The 20,550-nt window shown below is 42.8% G+C and overlaps 2 protein-coding genes across 3 annotated transcripts in view; one reads left to right on the top strand and one right to left on the bottom strand.

Moving 5' to 3' along the window:
- Mlh1 (mutL homolog 1) overlaps nt 1-3,671 on the bottom strand; it is a 41,131-nt gene extending 37,460 nt beyond the window's left edge. The window contains exons 1-2 of one of the 2 annotated variants that reach the window (XM_028787064.1): nt 3,473-3,671; nt 963-1,053 (exon numbers count right to left, since the gene is read on the bottom strand). In XM_028787064.1, coding sequence (XP_028642897.1) covers nt 963-1,053; nt 3,473-3,588 — 207 coding nt within the window. In that variant the 5' untranslated portion in view covers nt 3,589-3,671. The remainder of the gene's footprint in view (nt 1-962; nt 1,054-3,472) is intronic. The other variant, XM_028787065.1, reaches the window with a different exon arrangement.
- A 250-nt stretch (nt 3,672-3,921) lies between these two features.
- Nucleotides 3,922-11,229, top strand: Epm2aip1 (EPM2A interacting protein 1). Its single transcript, XM_028787067.1, has one exon. The coding sequence runs from the start codon at nt 4,025-4,027 to the stop codon at nt 5,843-5,845; it is 1,821 nt and encodes a 606-aa protein (XP_028642900.1). The 5' UTR covers nt 3,922-4,024; the 3' UTR covers nt 5,846-11,229.
- The last annotated feature ends 9,321 nt before the right edge of the window (nt 11,230-20,550 follow it).

Here is a 20,550-nt window from a genome sequence, read left to right as displayed (position 1 = left end):
CACTGTCATCCCACTCCTGGGTTCCTACAGGAGTCTTCTCACTGTCTACACTGCCATTCAGCAACTTGTTTGCAAAGGTCTTTTAAAAATTTTTAATTTTATTTTTATGTGTATGTGTGTGCCTGACTGTATGTGTACCATATGCTTGAAGTGCCCTCAGAAGCCACTTGAGCCCTTGAAACTGGAGTTCTACCTTTTGTCAGACACTTGGTATGGATGCTGAGAACAGAACTTGGTTCCTCTGCAAGAGTAGTAAGTGCTCTTAACCACTGAGTCATCACTCCAGGCCCATTCAAAGGTTTTTAAATAAAACCCAACACCATACCATGTACTGTTTTGCTTACAATCATTGAGTTATATCCCACCACAGTTGCCAAAAAGACGACCAGTTTTGCTCTGCCCAGACTGTTTCCTCCTAGGCCTCGTGTCCTGTCACTCTTGTCTTCTTTGACATGTTGTAGATACACTGGCTTCCTACTGGTCCATCAAGTTCAAGCATGCTTCTACTTCATGATTGTGTTCTGTTCTTTTTATCCATTCATCCTTTCAACAGTTTCAACTTGCTCCTTGATCTTTCGTTTTCTTCATAAATTTTGCATCCATATTAAAGCCCTTCTGAATAAATGGAAGTCACATCCTTTGCCACCCTCTGATCCTGTCTTCCCCAGCTTTTGTGTTTTGTACAGTACTTTATGTCACACAGCACACTATTCACTTTTTCCTGACTCCCACAACCATGACAGAAAACAAGGGATTGTTGGCCACTTCATCCACTGCCATATTCCTTGAACAATGTTCAATATACACTAGAAGTCTAATACTAATTATTGATAAGTGTTCAGGCCTTCAATCTAAAATATCTTCTGAAAAAGATTACAGTCACCAGCCTAGGAAGAGGTCCTGCATTTTTCTAGAGGTTTGACATGAAGCACAGAACACTGGCTCCCCCAGGCCTTGCTTACCCTGATTCCAGTGCCATTGTCTTGGATCTGAATTAGCTTCAGGCCTCCTTCTTTAACAATCACTTGAATATTTGTAGATTTTGCATCTAAACTGGCAAATCAGAGAAAAAATTTTGTCAGTTGCAACTACTCTGACACACATATTGTAATATCAAATTTTAAACAAATAGAGTGCTTGACTACATGCCTTTTCTTTGTCTTTCAAGGTCAGTGTGGGTGCTGTATGAACAGGTACATTGCGTAAGTGACGAGGACAGAGCACATTTCTACCCTTGTAAGGCAGTCCTTTCAGCAAGTGTTTCTTACTCTCTTCTCAACAACATTTATTATTATAACAACTCTAGTCAGTCTCTGGTTTCTAAGTGACTCTAATAAACATCATTTTAAAAAATCCAGCTTTCAGCCGGGCGGTGGTGGTGCACGCCTTTAATCCCAGCACTTGGGAGGCAGAGGCAGGCGGATTTCTGAGTTCGAGAGTTCGAGGCTAGCCTGGTCTACAGAGTGAGTTCCAGGACAGCCAGGGCTACTCAGAGAAACCCTGTCTCGAAAAACCAAAAAAAAAAAAAAAAAAAAAATGCAGCTTTCCTCTACTCTTATAAAGAAAACACATTCATGATGAAGCAAAGAAAAACCGCCATGCAGAAATTTCTTTAAGAGGCCTAAGGAGCTGGAGCCTGGAGAGGTGGCTCAGCCACTAAGAGTACTGGTTGCTCTTCCAGGGGACCTGAGCTCATTTCCAGCATCCACGTGGTATCTGTAGCTCTAGCTACAGAGGACCTGACACCCTCTCTGGTCCCTGAGAGCAATCCATGTACATGGTATATAGACACACATACATGCAGGCAAAACATCACACAAATAAAATGAAAATTTAAAATAAAAAAGATCTCAATAGGGACTATAAAATGTCTGAGTGGGTAAAAGCACCTGGCACCAACCAGAGGATCTGAGTTCAAGTTCTGAGACCCACATGATAGAAGGAGAGAATCAAAGTTGTCCTCTGACCATCACAAGTGTGTTATACACACAATCCCTATCATAGAAGTAAAGAAAATAAATTAAAAAGAGGAAATAATCTTTAAAAGGATGAAACTCTTGTGTTTTCAGAGCTGCCTATACTCATAGAATATCTACCACAGGAAACAAATTTGACCTGGGGCTGCATAAAAAGGGAAGTTCTCAACTCCTCTCATGAAAAATCTTTTATTTAAAAACAAACAAACAAAAAACCAGTAAGTTACCTAAGCAATAAACTTTTCTTAGTACCTCAAAAACCTTGACTTAAATATTTAAGTAGAATCTGTGCAAAATCTCTGCTTGCATGCAAGTTGCTACGCTACTTTTAAGCTTAATTTTATTGTACAGTATTCAGGCATAGCACAATTAAGTGGTTCAAATTATCCTGTTCATCCTAACACTGTAAAAGCAAAAGCTACCCTACGGTAGTCTATTGACACCAGTCAAATGTCTGAAGGCTCCCTGCTCCTACCTTTAGTTATCTCTTAACTTTTCCCTTCTCCCTGTGGCAGTGGTTCTCAACCTTCCTAAAGCTTCGACCCTTTGTTATGTGTGGTGACTCTTAACCATAAAATTATTTTGTTGCTACTTCACAACTGTAATTTTGCTACTGCTCTGGATTGTAATGTAAATATCTGTATTTTCAGGTGGTCTTAGGTGACTCCTGTATAAAGGTCGTTGGACCCCAAAAAGAGCCTGACGTCATTTATTTCAGCGTCATTGTTCTGAATGGTTTGTCTTTTTGGTGCACTTCTATCAGACTTCTATTCTTCACTGAACATTTATTTGTCTTTTTTTTTTTTTTAACATGTATGGACTCTCACTACCATTAACTGATATTAACACAAAGTCTTTATGTATACAGTGTCTTTTTTGAACTTATTTGGTGGTGTGTCTATTTTGGGTTATACTATTCACACTGCCTTTTAAAGGTTAAACGGTACACATTTAACTTCTCCCCTCCACAATCTGACGGGTTTAAGTCTCAGATGAAACAAATGCCTCCCCCTAGAACATTAACTAGGGTCACTAATTTGACAACAGTTAAGTCTGAAGAAAGCCCCATGTCCACTGCCCTGATAAGTCTGAATAAAACTCAAAAGAAACTGTGTTTTGGATGTATACGGATTATTCCGGGGATGAATGATAAACTGAAAACCGCATACTCTGAACACACCCTTAAACATTCACACATCGTCAGTCTAGCATCTTCTACGTATGTAATGTGGTGGCAAGGCGGTTCCTCCGGGAAGGTGCCATTAAACCAGTACCACGCGTGCTTCCCCTACTTGCGACCCAAACAGGTCTCATAGAAGCCGTGAGGACCCAAGGCCCCGCGCATAGTGGGAAACAGGCCGGGCACGCGCAGGGTCCTTGCGCCCGTGGCCCCGCACGGTCCCTGTGCCAGGCGCCCGGTACGGTGGCCGACTGCAGCAGGTGGGTCGGTCCGTCCCGGCTCACATTCAGGGAACTCGGCTCCGCTCCCTCCGTACCAGTTTTCAATCATCTCTTTGATAGCATTGGCCGGCCGCTGGATGACTTCCCCCGCCGCTATGCGATTCACTACCGTCTCGTCCAGACGCCGAATAACTCCCGCTACAAACGCCATGTTGGCGCCCGAGTTCACCTTCAGCCAATCACTTCGGCTCCTCACGCACAAATTCTTCCTTCAGCTTCGGCCGAACGCCCTCCGGCACCGTCTTCCCAGTGGCAAGTGCTGATTGGGCAGAATGAATGCCAGTCAAGCGCTTTCGTACGTCAGTTCCTGGGGTCTTTGTCCCGCCCTAAACAGCGACTGCCCACCCGTCTAGAAGGCAACGCGCTTGCGCGGCAAAGTTCACAGTCCGCTCTTCCTATTGGCTCATTTCTGAGAGCTGAGGGAATACGAAATCTCCAGCCAATAGGAACGGAGGTGCCCTGGCGGAGGCTGGCGCACCCCTGCTCGGGTGATCTGGCGCAGAACCCAGGGAGTGCTTGCCGTTCGTCGGGCTCCTCCCCGTTTGCTGCGGCCTCAGAGCTCGCCGTTATCCTGTGGCCTCCGCAGAATGTGGATGACGCCCAAGAGGATTAGAATGGAAGTCGACGAGGCTCTAGTGTTCCGGCCCGAGTGGACCCAGCGTTACTTGGTGGTGGAGCCTGCGGAGGGTGACGGGGCCCTGTGCCTGGTGTGTCGTCGCCTGGTCGCCTCTACTCGGGAACGCGACGTGAGGCGCCACTACGAGGCCGAACACGAATTCTATGAACGGTTTGTAGGGGACGAGGAACGCGCGGCCCTGGTGGAACGTCTGCGGCAGGGCGACATGTCTTTGGCCTCCGTGCTCACTCCGGAGGAGAGGGCGACGCGGGCAGGCCTCGGCCTCTGCCGCTTCTTGGCCTTGAAGGGTCGCGGCTGGGGTGAGGGTGACTTCGTACACCAGTGCATGGAGGTGTTGCTGAGAGAGGTGCTGCCAGATCACGTCGGCGTCCTGGAAGGCATTGATTTATCTCCAGAGATCACACGGCAGAGGATTCTGAGCATTGACAGCAACCTCCGTAGCCAGCTGTTTAACCGAGCCAGAGACTTTAAGGCCTATTCCCTTGCTTTGGATGACCAGGCTTTTGTGGCCTATGAGAACTACCTGCTGGTCTTCATCCGTGGCGTCGGCCGGGACCTGGAGGTGCAGGAAGATCTTCTGACGATTATCAACCTGACTCATCACTTCAGTGTTGGGGCTCTCATGTCGGCAATTCTGGAGGCCCTGCAGACCGCAGGGCTCAGCTTACAGCGAATGGTTGGACTGACCACGACCCACACTTTAAGGATGATTGGCGAGAACTCCGGGCTGGTCTCCTACATGAGAGAAAAGGCTGTGAGTCCCAACTGTTGGAACGTTATCCACTATTCGGGATTTCTTCACTTGGAACTGTTGAGCTCTTATGATGTTGACATTAATCAGATCATAAATACCATATCCGAATGGGTAGTTATGATTAAGACCAGAGGTGTTAGGCGACCAGAGTTTCAGTCTTTACTGACTGAGTCTGAATCAGAGCATGGCGAAAGAGTTAACGGACGGTGTTTGAACAACTGGCTGAGAAGAGGCAAAACGTTAAAACTAATATTTTCACTAAGAAAAGAAATCGAGGCGTTCTTGGTTTCAGTGGGGGCAACAACAGTTCATTTCTCAGACAAGCAGTGGCTTTGTGATTTTGGTTTCTTGGTAGATATTATGGATTATCTTCGAGAGATCAGTGAAGAACTGCAAATCAGTAAAGTCTTTGCTGCCGCCGCCTTTGACCGCATCTGTACCTTTGAGGATAAGCTGAGTTCACTTCACAGACATATGGAGGAAGTAAATCTAACAGACTTTCCTGCCTTCAGCATAATCGTTGATGAACTTAGACAGCAGTTTAAGGAGGATCAAAAAATATTTGATCCTGACAGGTATCAGATGGTGATCTCCCGCCTGCAAAAAGATTTTGAGAGACATTTTAAGGACCTCAGGTTCATTAAAAAGGACTTAGAACTTTTCTCAAACCCATTTAGCTTTAAACCGGAGTATGCGCCTATTTCCGTAAGAGTGGAGCTAACAAAACTTCAGGGGAACACTGACCTGTGGAATGAGTACAGAGTCAAAGACCTGGGACAGTTTTATGCTGGACTGTCTGGTGAAGCTTACCCAATTATCAAAGGGGTTGCCTATAAGGTGGCATCCTTATTTGATAGTAACCAGATCTGTGATAAGGCATTTTCGTATTTAACCCGAAACCAGCACACACTGAGCCAGCCGCTGACAGATGAGCATCTCCAAGCACTATTTCGAGTTGCCACAACTGAAATGGATCCTCGCTGGGATGATCTTGTGAGAGAAAGAAATGATGCTTAAGCCATCGTGGTACAAGGAGAAGTCATTTGAAAAGGGAAAATTAGTTTGATTTTCTTTCACATTTCCTCATTTGGACGGTTGGAAAGCATTGAACTTCTTACAGATGTCTAAATTGATAAACATTGAAATCTTTCTGACAAGTTGCCTTTCCCCATCCCATTTGGCAACATGGGACTGAAGCATAAGAATACCACCTTTAAAAACTTTAGTTTAATGGAAAACTCATTGCCTTTTACTTTTATTACAACTGATTTTCAACAAATTTAGTATTGATATTGTCAGTTGAACTAGAAGTCTGGTTTTAAAATGGTCTGAAGATACATGCCAAAAGTTTCAGCTCTTATTTTGACACAGTGGAAAGTGTGACACGTAGTTTGAAATGACCAACTTCTTAGAAGTGTATTTGAGTCAGTTTACAGAAACATCAAATTAAGTTTCTGAAAAGGAATAGCATATACACAGTGGAGGTATTTTATCTAGCAAACAGAATTTAAGATTATTTTTTAAAGCATATTTTGAGTCTGAAGTAAATACAACCCCCATCCCCACCTACCCAGTTGATGGTGACATTATGGATGGAGGAAGTAATCAATTTGGTGTTGGAGCAGCAAGGATTATTTTAAGTTTCTGATTTAGGAAGTTTCTTACTATCAGGAGTTAAGAATTACCAATTATTGGTGGTTTGCTCCTTAGTTTTTCACAGCTGGAGCAATTTTTTTCAGTTCATCTATCAAAGGACCATGGTAAGTATGGAATCTTGATCACTGCCAGTCAGTATTTTTTTTTTTTTCTACTCTAGACAGAACTTTGGCCCTATCCAAACAATAAGGGGGAAAAGACTTTTACACTTCAAGATCAGGAGTTATGAGAGGTTTTATCGTGCTTGTCTTATCTGCATGGGTATTAGTGTTTTATAAAGAAATTATGCTTAAGGGAGACACTTTATTTTGAAATGATGTGTCAGATTTTGTTAGCTGCAGGAAATGAATTTACTCTAGAATTTAGAACTGTCTTGCTACGCACTGAGTAGTTAAGACAGTGCACAAGTAAAAATATTTAAATCTCAAGAGGCAACCTTATCCACAGACTGTAATAATTGCTATTTCTAGAGATATTGGTTTTGTGCTGTAATGTTATCAGACATATTAACTGTGGAAAAGTCAACCTAAAGGTAAAGCTCACCATGTAAAACTGATCTAAAAGCAGCACCTGATTTGTAACGCATCCTCAAGTACAGTTTACAAGCTGATGTGCTACATTCTGTCTTAAATACTGCAGCGCATTGTCGTGTTGCTCATTCAAGGAACCTGATTACAACCAAGAATTTGGAAGGAACTGATGATTAAGCCACAGGAGTCTAAGAACCAAAGTTAGATCAGTGGTTCTCAATCAAAGGTAGAAACCCTTCCTTCCAGAAAGTACTGGAAAGTGTTAGGGGCACCTTTGTAATTATCTTATTTACTGGAGGGTTGTGCTGGCATGTAAGCCAAGAAGATTTCTCCTTCCTATGGTGTTCAGAGAGCCTGATGCCATAAAGAATCATCTATTCCTCCCAAAGTGCCAGCACCCTCCCCCCCGCAACGAGAATACATCATCTTATTTCAAAGGACAGAGAGAAATCTCCAGTGGAAGCTGATGGTGTATACTTGATAGAGAAGCCTAGTTCCAACAGTTCAGAAAAGAAAAGCGAGTGTCGGATTGACATGTTGCTTATCAAAGAATAAGTTTAAGTACCTGGAAAACAGGAGTCTACTGGTAGTTTCCCGGTACCTTTGTGTATTACCTTTCACAGTAAATTCTTCAAATTCTTTTATTATTTGAGAGAATGATTGGAAGTCCTGAAAGCTGCTTCTACTTTCTAGTCCCTTAAATAGTAATATCTTGTGCATTCTATCAAGTTCTCGTGTTTTGCTTAAGGTGATAATAAAATTAGTTTGCATCATATAACCACTGTGTGAATATGGAGGAGATATAAATAAGCTAAGGGATTTTTTTTTTTAAATTGACCCTCAGCAATAGTTTGCTGTAACTAGTCTTATTTTTTTGTTTGTTTCTTTGTTTAAGGCAGTGGTTCTTAACCTTCTTAGTGCTGCGACCCTGTAATACAATTCCTCATGTTGTGGTGACCCCTAGCCATAAAATTATTTCTTTGCTACTTCGGAACTGTAATCTGCTACTGTTATGAATTGTAATGTAAATATCTGATACGCAGGATATCTGATATTCAAACCCCAAGAGGGGTCGGGACCCATGGGTTGAGAACCGCTGGTTTAAGGTGTTTTGCTGTTTTCTGTATTTCTGTAAGTAACTGTAGCTGCATGGCAGTTTTTTCTTTTCTTTTTCCTTTTTAAATATATAGTTGTTACTGGTCCTGTGGTATCAGTGAATATAGTTAAAATAAGTGCCATTTAAAACAACAACTCTGTGTCCTTAACTGTCCCTTCCCATTTCTCTCATTCCCACTAGTTCAAATATTTGCTTGCCCAGGCGCCCACATTGCCAGTCAGATCACTCAAGTTCAGTGCTTTTCCATCTTGAAATCAGCCTCGCATTGCAGAGACACTGGCTCCAGTCATTGCAGTCACCTCCTTCCGTATGTCTGGCTGGCTGCTTGTTTGCTGTTGTGTTTTGTTTTCTTTTAAGACTCCCTTGCCTCATTTCCCTCCATTACTTCCTTAGTTGATATCTTTCTATGACTTTAGGTATCACCTGTATGCAGATACTTCCAAGTTTTTGTCTCCTGAGATTTCCCCTAAATCCTAGTTGCTAATATTGCTAACACTGTGCTCTCACGCACCTTGGCTCTTTCTCCCAAACCTGCTCTTCCTCTCACTTTTCCTTCAGCAGATGGCTTTATACAGTTGCCCTCACCTAAGCCAAAAATGGTCAGCTCACTCCTACTGCTCCCCTGCCTTCACTGCTATCAGGGTAGATAGAAAACAAACTTCTGTTCATCTTGTGGGACTTGGCTTATGTATCATCTAAGAAGCTTTGGATGTGTCTTCTAGGCCAGGTCCCCAACTACACATGCTGAACAAACACCCTGTCCTTTCTAATTAGCATTTCTTACTGTGCATTGATCATTGCTAGACTGGACCAGAGAAGTCTAATCCATTGTTTCATCTCTAGTGAATAGTGCAATGCCTGGCATTTGAACAAATGCTTGGGCAAATAAATACTTGTTTGTTTTATATATATATATGAAACTTTCACAGTCTTCATTTGATTTTCACAGACATCCTGCCTGTTCACTTAATAGTTCTTAGCAAATTAAGAAATGAAGCTTACCTTATTTGTGACTAGGAATCTCATTGTTGTGTTTCTTGAATTTAGTGCAGTGCTTAGCATGTGGTTCAAATATTATGTGAATGTTGTTAAGAAAACAGATTGTAATTTACCCTAGTAAACTAGTAGTAATGTCAAGATTCAAACCTAGGTGTACTCACAAATCTACTCTCTAGTGTTAAGTACATTCATAATGTAGAGTCTTTATTCTAATTTCCAAAGGAACCTACATACAGAGGGAAAACATTGGGTAACTGCTTAGATTGAACTGAGTTCAATAATCTAAAAATTACCTTCAGTATTGGAGAAAAACAATACTGCAAAGAGTTAATGTCCATTTTTCCTTTTGTAGGCATCAACCCTAGGAGAAAATGGCATGGTATTTAGTAGTTACTTTCCTTTACAGATGATTTCTGGCTCTTCTGGAATTTAAAAGTAAGTAAACTTGTTTCTAAGAAAGATGTAGTCAGCCCTTCTGACTACAAGATCCTCAGCTCTTTTTTTTTAACATGTAGAATTCCCACATCATCTCCCAAAGAGAAAACCCCCAGATGACATCCAGTTAACATGGATTTTTAGATTTGCTATATTTTCTTGCTTTCTTTTTTCATGCTTCTGAATTTCATTTCTAGGTAAATGAGACATTTCAGTCTTAAGTCGGAAAGCCAGATGCTTATTAGTCTCTTTCATTACGCCATTCTGCCCAATTTAAGAGATGACCTGGTATCATTCTCTTAGTTGGACTTACAGTTTTAGGAAGTCACACTAATTAATTCATTCTGAGGTCTTGGTAGTACAACAGTTATCCAGAGATTTGATCCTATTGCAAAACTAGTTTTTTGTCATCCTTTGGGTTAAGGGTTTCTCATTTTTAATCTTGTATTTAAAAAGTTGATCATCCTACACTGTAAGTACTTTATTCTGCCTTGAAACCAACCAAATACTGAATTCATGTCCTGTACATTTTGTCTAAAGCAGCCAACGGCCACCACAAAGTATTTTTTTCTTCTTTAATAAAGGGTAGATGTCCTGTCTCCCAGTTCATCACAAGGGGTACTTTCGCCTCTCTATAATATAACTTGTCCCTGTCTCATTTTTTTTTCCTCTCTTCCAGTAGCAATCTTCCTGTCTGCCTTGCAAATAATCAATAATTGATTTGTTTAGTATTTTAGTTCTGCATCAGGATTGGTGAGGTGCCATGAGCAGGTGAATAACTACAAAAGTTTAGTGTCCCAACAGCTTGTCTGTAACAAGTTGTCTGAGTTTTCTGAGCTGGCAGGCTACAACCCCCACAGGCCAAGTCTTTCCCGGCTCATCCTTCTCTGAGGAAAGTGTTACAGGAGTTATAGCCATGTCTGTCTATGAGCAGTCATGGCTACTTCCCTCTATAGTTGGAGTCTTTCGTAGTTGTGACACTGTGAGCAACACAAGCTAAAATACTTTTTGGAAAAGTTCACTGTTTCCTGTTTAAAATTGTCCCTACCTACCCTGAGGACTAAGCAGATAAACTCAATAGGAGTTGACTGCTCACTTTGAGAAAAGAGAAGAGAAAGTTTGGCTCTGTAAGCCCACAGCCACACTAGATTTCAAGAATTGCAAATCCCTCCATTCAGGTGGGAGGAAGCTGAGCTATTTGGAAGATCATAGTACTGGTCCTCATTCTATTCCCCTAGTTATGTCATTTTAAATATGTCTTTGCTTTTTCGTTGAGATTAAAGTTTACAAATATTAAGTGTCCACTTCAGTGGATTCTTATATTCACCTGTGAATGCACCACTCAGAGCAAGGTAGAAAATATTTCTGTTACTCCAGTAGGTGCCCTTTGCCTCTCACAGAGAGATAATTGCTGGTCTGACTTGTATTGCCTGTGAGTTAGTTTTGCCTGTTTTAAATGTATATCAAGTGGAATTAAATACACTATTGTATCTTCTGTTCTCTCTGTGTCTGCTATAGTAATCCATGTTGTGGATTGTAACCGCTCATTTTTCACTTCTGTGTCACAGTACATTAATTGTACAAGTTGATCCATTCAACGTTGATGAATATTTGGATTGTTTCCAGTTTATGGTCATTATGAATAAAATTGCTATTAAAAGCCTTGTGTTTGTCTTTCAGTGGACATGTGTTAGTTACCTTTTCCTTTTGGTGTATTCCTTGGCAGATAACCTTACTTCTGTTACTTACTTTATATGGGTTATTTTCCACAAAGCAGCCAGACTGATCTCTACTTTAAAATCTCTCAGATAATGCTGCTTTCCTACTCAAAAACTTCCAGTGGTTTGCTATCAGATTGCTGATAGCAGAAGCTGAAGTCTGTCTGTTCCTACATCTTTACTCACACATATTTTCTTCTTGATGTCTCTTCTAACATCTTATGTTTTGCTTCCAGCTCCTTACTTTACTGTGTACGGAATGCTGTGCTTATAAAATTTGGGGGTTAAGATAAATGTTTTGTAATTTGAGTGGTTATTTGGAGGCTTTGAGCTTGGCTTTGTTTTTGTCTTCAGGCTGGGAGATGAATGCTGGGCTTAAACATGTAAAACATGCTCTGCCACTTTTCAGGAAGCTCCACCGGCTTTAACATAAGCTGTAACCCTGGCTTATGATGTGTTAACTATCCCACTAAGCACTAATGTTTAACTGTTAAAGGTATATAGAAATGAAAACAAGACTCACCTTGATTTCAGAAATGTGTAAGTTTTTATATTACAGATTATTATTAGAGTTTGTCAATGATATGATTTTACCGCCAACAGTTCACGTCCATGGTGGCTGGGTGGGTGCTGGAGGCTAGGGCAGAGAGGTGGAAGGCAGTGGGATAAAGAAGTATCGGTATTAAGTCAAAAATAGTACCAGCATGAGGCCTCTTTAAATGTGCCAGTGGTATAAGCTACGCTATAACTATAACTAGTGGTTATACACATTTAGCTACTGGGGCTGGAGAGAGCCCAGCAGGTAAGAGCTCACTATGCTCCTTAAAAGGACCCAGCATTGGGAGGCAGAGGCAGGCGGATTTCTGAGTTCGAGGCCAGCCTGGTCTAGAGAGTGAGTTCCAGGACAGCCAGGACTACACAGAGAAACCCTGTCTCAAAAAATCAAAAAACCAAACAAACAAATAGGACCCAGCACCCACACCAGGTGGCTCACGTTCACCCATAGGAATCTGATCCAAAGGAATCTGATGCTCTCTTTTGTCCTCCAATGTCATCCTCATACATAGACATAAATTTTAAAACACTTTAAACTATACATCTTTTTAACATAACGTTATCGTGCAACTGAAGTGTTTGAAACTTGACATGTTTAAAACAAATTTAGTATTGACAAACATCAGGGCACTAGACCATGAGAAAGTAAGAAATAGTCTTAATACATTTAATGTCAAGTAATAAGGAAAATTTAAGGGAAAAGTAAGGCAATGTCATAGTTCAGATTTACTTGTTGACTAGTAACTGGCAACAAGCTTTTGCTGGTGTATGGCTGTCTTGTGCCCTCATGTAGTGAGGTGTAAAAGCTGTTTTTCCTCTTGTTCCCAAGCAAGGACTGTGAGACTCAAAATATATTTACAAATACCTTAGCCATGAGCTTTTGGCTTATTCTCCAACTAGCTCATAAAATTAATATCCTGTTTATTCTAATCTAAGTTCTGCCATGTGGCAGGTTACCTCTGCTCAGGTCCCATGTGTCCTCCTTTGGGTTCCAGGGACCATGTCCTACCGTGCTTGGCTCTATCTCAGAATCCTTTCTGCCTTCCAAATGTCTATTCTACCCTATTTTATAGGCCATAGTTTTTTGTTTTTGTTTTAAATTGACAAGTGATGTATTCATACAATACACAAGATACTGCCTACAATGGAGAGCCTTTTCTTGTCTGTACCAACCAACCCCATTTTCACAACATACTTCCCAACTCTTGCAGTACTGTCAACGTTGAGGGTTAGGATTGCAATGTCATAATTTATTGGGGTTGGAGCTGGTAAAGTACTTGTCATGAGAGCATGAGAACCTACCTGAATCTGGAACCCCAGTTGCCACATAAAAGAGCCAGGTGGTGTGGCAGAGCACACCTGAAATCCCAGTGCTGGGAAGAAATGGAAGGACTCAGGGGCTTGCTTGCTAGCTAGCTTGGTTTGCCAAATCAGTGAATTCCAGGTTCAGTGGGAGAACATGTGTGAAAAAAATCATGTGGAGAGTAAAATACCGCGTGCTGACTTTTGGCCTCCGCGTGATTACCTACCCTGTATGCACATACAGGCATAGCATGTGCATAGAATTTAGTGGGGGACATTCTGTATATTGCAAAATGATCATCTCTTAGAACCACCATTGACTCTGCAGGCAGGCCAACCTTCATTGTCCTCCCTGGCTTCTGTAACCATCCTTCTCTAATGCCAGTGGTTGATCTCGGGTACTAACTCTATTTCTTGGGCAATGACTTGTCCTCGTTCAGTCTTCCCTCTGACCAGGCACATGCTTGGAGTACAGTGAATAGTGATTATGGAGGGATCTGTACTGTTTCCTCATAAAAACAAACAAAACCCAAAACAAGCCTATAGCCTATGTAAGAGGAACTGATTAGAACATACAGTGTCTCATGGGAGACGAGAGGAAGCTAAACTCAGCAGTCAGTCATTTAATGATGACCTACTAGAGGCGGGCACTGCTATTTCACCAGTAGAAGCAAAATGCATTTCTTGCCCATAGGTCTGATCCCATTTCTACATCTGCTTTACTCCCTCTGTATACTGACGGTAGCTGCTGCTTTTCTGTAGACCACAGTTGTGACTAGGGAGACATTTCTCTTAAGGGGTCTATCATATAAAGCTGTAATCTCAGGTCTGTGGTTGAGAGAGTAGAAGAGGGATACTTTCTGGGAGGTACATCACACTGAGGACTGCCACTCTCAAAGATGGCCTCCCTTAGTGAACCCTATGAAGCCAAACCTGGCAACTTGAGTCTAGTCCCCAGGACCCACATAGTAGAAGCAGAAAACTAACTCAAAAAGTTGTCCTCTGACTTTCACACACACTCTGATACACTCATCCTTACTCAGTAAGTATTTTTTTAAAAAATGTATTAAAAAGCACAAGAGAAACCATGATGACTGCAAAAGATAAAATGACTGCCATTGAAAGAGCACTTAAAAAAAAAAAATCAGGCCAGGCAGTGCATGCCTTTAATCCTAGCACTCGGGAGACAGAGGCAGGCCTGGTCTACAGAGTGAGTTCCAGGACAGCCAAAGCTACATAGAGAAACCCTGTCTTGAAAATAAAACAAAAGCAAAAAAAGAAGGGAAAAAGGAAGGAAGGAAGGAAGGGAGGGAGGGAGGGAGGGAGGGAGGGAGGGAGGGAGGAAGGAAGGAAGGAAGGAAGGAAGGAAGGAAGGAAGGAAATAAATGAATGACAGTTTGTGAGCTGCAAAGATGGCTCAGTGTAAAGAAGTGAGACTCAAAATGCCATTCGAGCCTGAGGACCAGAGTTTAGAGCCTATGATACGTAGTTTTATGTCAACTTGACACAAGGTAGAGTCATCTGAGAGGAGGGAACCTGAAGAAAATGCCTTCGTAAGATGAGGCTGTAGGGCATTTTCTTAATAAGTAATTTGATGGGGGAGGCCAGCCCTGGCTGGTGGTCCTGGTTCTGTAGGAAAGAGGCTGAACAAGCCATGAGGAGCAAGCCAGTAAGCAACATCCTCCATGACCCTCTATCAGCTCCCACCTCCGGGTTCCAGCCCTGCTTGAGTTTCTGTCCTGACTTCCTTCAGTGATGACTATGATGTGGAGGGGTGAGCCAAATAAACCCTTTCCTCCCCAAGTTGCTTTGGAAATGGTGTTTCATCCCAGCAATAATAACCCTAAGATCCCTAGTATCCACATAAATGTCAGGTGGATGTGGTCACCCATTAGTAATCCCAGGGCACAAGAGGTGAAGACAAGCATCCACTGAGCAAGTCGAGTAGCTAGACAGACTGAATCAGTGAATCCAGGTTTAGCTAGAGACCTCACCTTAACTTATAAGATGGAGAGTAATCAAATAAGACACTTCTCATCAACCCCTGGCTTACACACTAACCCTGCCTACATGCATGCTATCACATGTACACAAACCATATATGTGACAAAAGGGGGAGCAATTTGTCACAGCACCAAGAAGATTATGGTGGTCTGAATGAGTGCATATGTTTGAATGGTTGGTCCACAATTGGTAGAACCATTTAGGAAGGATTAGGAGGTGTGGCCTTGTTGGAGGAGGTGTGTAACAGGGATAGGCTTGGAGGTTTCAATAGCCTCCTGCCATCCCCATTGCACTCTCTCTCTCTCTCCTGCTTTTGGTTTAAGATGTGAGCTCTCAGCTGATCCTGTCACCACGCCTTTGCTCTGCCATCATGCGCTCTAACCTTCTGAACTGTAAGCCCAGTTCAATACTTTTATAAGTTGTCTTGGTCATGGTATTTTATCACAGCAATAGAAAAGTAAGACCAGAATGGATGTCACACATCACACAGGGATGTATATCAAGCACCAGGCTCCATCAGTGTCCACGAGCAGGAGGAAGAATGAACAGGCAAGGCAGGACAACAAGCTTAGGACTCAATAATCAGAATCCCTCTGGCCTCTGCCATACTGAGACTGTCCTGGTGATAATGGTCTCAGTCCCGGATGAGGCAGGAAAAGGAGTATTGCCTCTTCGATGGAAGAACTAGATAGGAGAAGAAGCAGGATAAGGACTTCAGATGGATGCTTCAGTTGAGTGGCACCTTCACGGAATTAATGTGCTATCTCCAGAAACATGTGAGCACTAAGAGGAGCAGTCTTAGGTCAGTGAGGCCCCTAATGCTGGATCATCTAAAATACAGTACTGAAGAGGTGGCTCAGCAGTTAAAAGCACTGCTCTATCAGAGGACCTGGGTTCTAGTCCCAGAATCCACACTACAGCTTACAAACATCCGTAACTTCAGTAATGTGGATGCAATGCCCTCTTCTGGTCTCTGAAGGCACCAGGCACCCACACGATACACAAACATCCATGCAGACAAAACACCTATGCATATAAAAAGGATTTTAAAAATTTAAAAGAAAAAAAATACAGAAAGCAGGGTGCTGAAGAGATGACTCAGTGGTTATGAGAAGTGGCTCCTCTTGTAGAGGACCTGAGTTCTCAGCACCCATAGTGGGCATCTCATAATCTCCTGTAACTCCAGCTCCAGAAGATCTCTGGCCTCTGAGGGACCTGCACACACATGACATATGCACACACATGCACACACACACACACACACACACACACACATCTATATAAACAAAAATTTAATTTTTAAGACTACAACAAATAAAATATAATTAGAATGAAGGGTACCTTGTTATTCCTGAGCTTGTGGTTTTCTGGGCGTGGATTTGTGCTTGTAGACATGTTCAAGATGTCAAAGAAGTCTCTTTAGGGGCTTACTATGCAGATGGATACTAGCTGTTCCTTCCAGCATGAGTATGTCAAAGTCACTAGTGAAGGATCTAGAGAATTTGGTCTTGACTTTCACCCTCCACTTAGGTTTCTAAGTGTGCTATGTAACCAGGAGAGCCCGCCAGCCCACTACTCCTGTCTGATTACTTCCCCCAGTGTCTGCTTAGTGTCCTTCTGACACATGGGTCACAAAGTCAAATACAGCTGCAGTCTCCTCTAGGAATAAAAAAAGAACGTGTTAATTGAAATATGAAAATTACAGTCTGGGTGGTATCAGTGTAAGCCTTTGATGTCAGGAGGCAGAGGAGGCATATCTCTGTGAATTTGAGGCCAGCCTGGTCTACAGAGTGAGTTCAGGGAAACAGAGAAAGCCTGTCTCAAAGCGAACAAACAAACAAACAAAAAACCAAAACAATAGCAACAACAATAATAGCAATATGAAAACTACCCTTAAGAGGATAAACAATGGTGAAGGTTCTTTTGTGGTTCAAATATTGTGACCCTTCTTTGCTGCTCTTTTAACATGAGTGCATAACTCTTGTCCATCTCTGGAAGACTGGCCATCAGTCCAGGCTTGGTCATACAGCCCACAGAATACCTTCCAAACATCATTCTTAACTGGCAGTTTGAATGGGTCTTCGTCCTTGCTCTTAACTGCTGTAGAGGAGATACCTTTCCCTATTTGCTACCAATAGTTACTAATTGTTAAAGTCTGAGAGCAAACCCAAACTCATGTCTTGGGTACCTTTGGAAATTCCAATGAATTGAGGGACTGGAGGGATGATTTGGGGGTTAAGAGGATGGGAGTTTGGTTAATTCAGGGGTTAGAAGGATGGGACTTCAATTCCCCACACCCATGCTGGGTGGCTTACAACCTCCTATAGCTACAGCTTCAGGGGATCCAATGTTCTCATCTGGCCTCTGAGGGTACACAAATACATAAGTGGCAGACACTTCTACACACGCACAGACACACACACACACACACACACATACATGCGCGAACATACTTTGTTATAAATTGGGGGGGGTTTCTAACCCACCTTAGATCATTTAGTTCTCAAATAAATAACACTTAAAACCTTTCTATTTGTAATTAGTCTTAAAGCATTAGAGCTGGGCAGATACCAACCCTCTATGCTAGTTTGTCTACTTCTCTGTCAGTAGCCCGGAGATATCTCTTGCCATGTTCTGCCTAGGCCGCTCCTACAACAGGCCAGCCCTCATGGCTGCGTGCTCATGATCCAGCTACCCCATGATGACTTCTTCCCTCTCATCCTTTCTTCTCTCTCCATGGTTCCTGCTTGAAACCCCAAGCCTGGGAACTTCATTCCACCCCCTTTTATTTCCTCCCAGCCCAGGTTGTAGGCACCTTTATTAACCAATCAGGGATAACTTGGTGGTGTGTGTGTGTGTGTGTGTGTCAAGGTTTACACAACAACAGCTGGTATATGTGAGGATCTCACCTTGGAACAACCAGATCTTAGGGTACAGAATTTAGCATTTGAATACATAGCAGCATCAGACCAACCCAACACACACACACACACACACACACACACACACACACACACACACGCATGCATGCACAGAGAGAGAGAGAGAGAGAGAAACAGAGACAGAGACAGAGAGACAGAGAGAGATAGAGAGGCAGAGAGAGACAGAGAGGCAGACAGACAGAGAGACAGAGAGAACGAGGGAGAGGGAGGAGAGAGGAGAGAGGGAGAGGGGGAAGGGAGAGGGAGAAGGAAAGGGAGAGGGAGAGGGAGAGAGAGAGGGAGAGGGAGAAGGAGAGGAAGAGGGAGGGAGAGGTGGAGGGAGAGGGAGAAGGAGAGGAAGAGGGAGGGAGAGGGAGAGGTGGAGGGAGAGGGAGAGAGGGAAGATAATACTGCTAAGTCTTATGACCTCTTAGCCAGTGTCGGAGACACTATAAGCTCCCCATGGCTTGACAGCATTGCACAGGAGCGGGAGATAGATCAGAAAGGCTGCCTGGTGAAGCAGCAAGCCTCGGTGTTGCTTTGGTATCAGATCTGGTTTCCCAGGCAACCGGCGTCCACTTAATGAATGGCTCCAGGCAGCAGACATGAACTTATCCATAGCAACAGCACATAAGGAAGGAAGTCCTCAGCAAATAATATTTCATTTTGGTCTGTGTACACAAGACTCTGGGTGATTAAAAAAAAAATCAGAATGCTGAAAGAGATAATAAGAGGCCCGAGTGTCCTTGTTCTGTCCTTTATGTGCCCTAATGACTCACTGCGTTTTCTTACATTATTTTTTAATTTTTGCTTCATGTGTATATCTGTATGTTGTGAATTATATTTTCATTTTTGAAATGAGTTGTATTTTGCTTTTACATTTATCAGTTATTTACTGTGTGTGGGTGTGCACGTGTAGGGGCCAGGGGACAACTCCTGGACGTCCTTTCTGTCCTTGCATCCCGTGGATGTGGCAGGGGAGGGGGGATACATTTAGGTGGTCAGTCTTCAAAGTGAGTGCCTTTAGCCCCCGAGCCACCCCGCCAGCCTGTGAAGTCTTTGCCTCTTCTGATCAGTAAGCATCCATTTCTTCCTTTTTTGACACAGACTCGTGATCATAGCTGTGCCATCGATTTTTCTCTCTGTTGGTTACTTTTACAGCACTAGATTTTATTCTCAAATGACCTAATTTTTATTCTATTCTAGCCATTTTCACCAGCGTGACTCTTTCATCTCTCCCTGCCCCTAATCTGCTTTTTAGTGTCTGTGAATTCTGATTTAATTTTTTTAATTAATTTTTGTGAGGATGGGCATTTTGCCTGCATTTATGTCTGGGAACCATGTATATATGTGGTGCTCCCAGAGGCCAGAAGAGGGCATTGGATCCCTGTTCCCAGATGCTTGATCACATTGTGGACTCCAAGATTGTGTTATTTACTAAAAATACCTGTCTCTAATCATGGTGGTGAGATGCTACATCTTTTAAGTTCAGATTCCATTTTAGAGAACCTGACCTAAGTTTGAACTCAGTTAAACTAACAGACTGGTACCTAGCATTAGTTTCCAAGTTGCCCCTCAACAAAACCCGAGCCTAGCTCCAGTCTCTAGGCTAATCACTATCAAGACCAGTGTTTCCAGGTTACACCCTCAACAAGACCAGCGTCTCCAGGTTATTTCCCCAGCAAATCTACATCTCCAGGTTACAAACCCAGCCCCTGCCTAATGACCTCCAATGTAGGGGGAGCAGAAATTAAGTTTGTGATTTGACTCCCAGCAGCAGCCAATTATGTTAAAGGCACAGTAGCTTTCTAATTAGATGCTTGCACATGTACTCCCTGTTTGCTGCTTACTATAAAGCCTTGGCCCGATAGACATTCAGGGTGGCATCCCCCTGCAAAACCTTCCTGTGTGATGGTGGTGTGTTGGGGTGGGAGGAGCTAGCTTGAACAGAATAAAGACCCTGCTGTGAATTGCACCAGATTGGCTCCTGTCTATTTTGGGGGGATCACTAACATTTCTCTGGCACTACAGTGTGCCTCAGCCCTTAGCACACATTTTTAATCCTTCTGGCTGGGATACAGACTTGCCCTTCAGTAACACCTTTAATCCCAAACAATGAAGGTAAAGTTAGTTTGTAGAAGAAAGCACCTATGTTGGTAAGTGTGATGTCTAATTAAGGGGCAGACAAAATGATGAATCAGAGAATGATTTGACAAAATAGGATACACCCAAGTCTCATGAGAAGAGAGAGGAAAGGGAAGCTACTTGAGAGGCAGTGCAAAGAGAGGGAGGAGGCAGTCTTATTAAGACAGTTTTACAGACACAGGTTGCAGAGAGAGAACAAGCCAGAGAATGAGAAGGAGCCAGAAGATTAGAACACAGATTGCTAAAGCTAGTTAGAGGCCAAGCAGAGCAAAACATCAGAAGCAGAAAGAGAAAGAGAGAGAGAGAGAGAGAGAGAGAGAGAGAGAGAGAGAGAGAGAGA

Source organism: Grammomys surdaster, unplaced genomic scaffold (assembly GCF_004785775.1).
Source record: "Grammomys surdaster isolate TR1022 unplaced genomic scaffold, NIH_TR_1.0 125606, whole genome shotgun sequence".
In the NCBI taxonomy this organism is placed as follows: Eukaryota; Metazoa; Chordata; class Mammalia; order Rodentia; family Muridae; genus Grammomys; species Grammomys surdaster.
The sequence above is the reverse complement of the archived record's forward strand: the minus strand, read 5'-3'. Positions and strand labels throughout refer to the sequence as shown.

Coding starts and splice junctions, on each gene's coding strand:
- Epm2aip1 (XM_028787067.1), top strand. CDS start 4,025: ATGTGGATGACGCCCAAGAGGATTAGAATGGAAGTCGACGAGGCTCTA.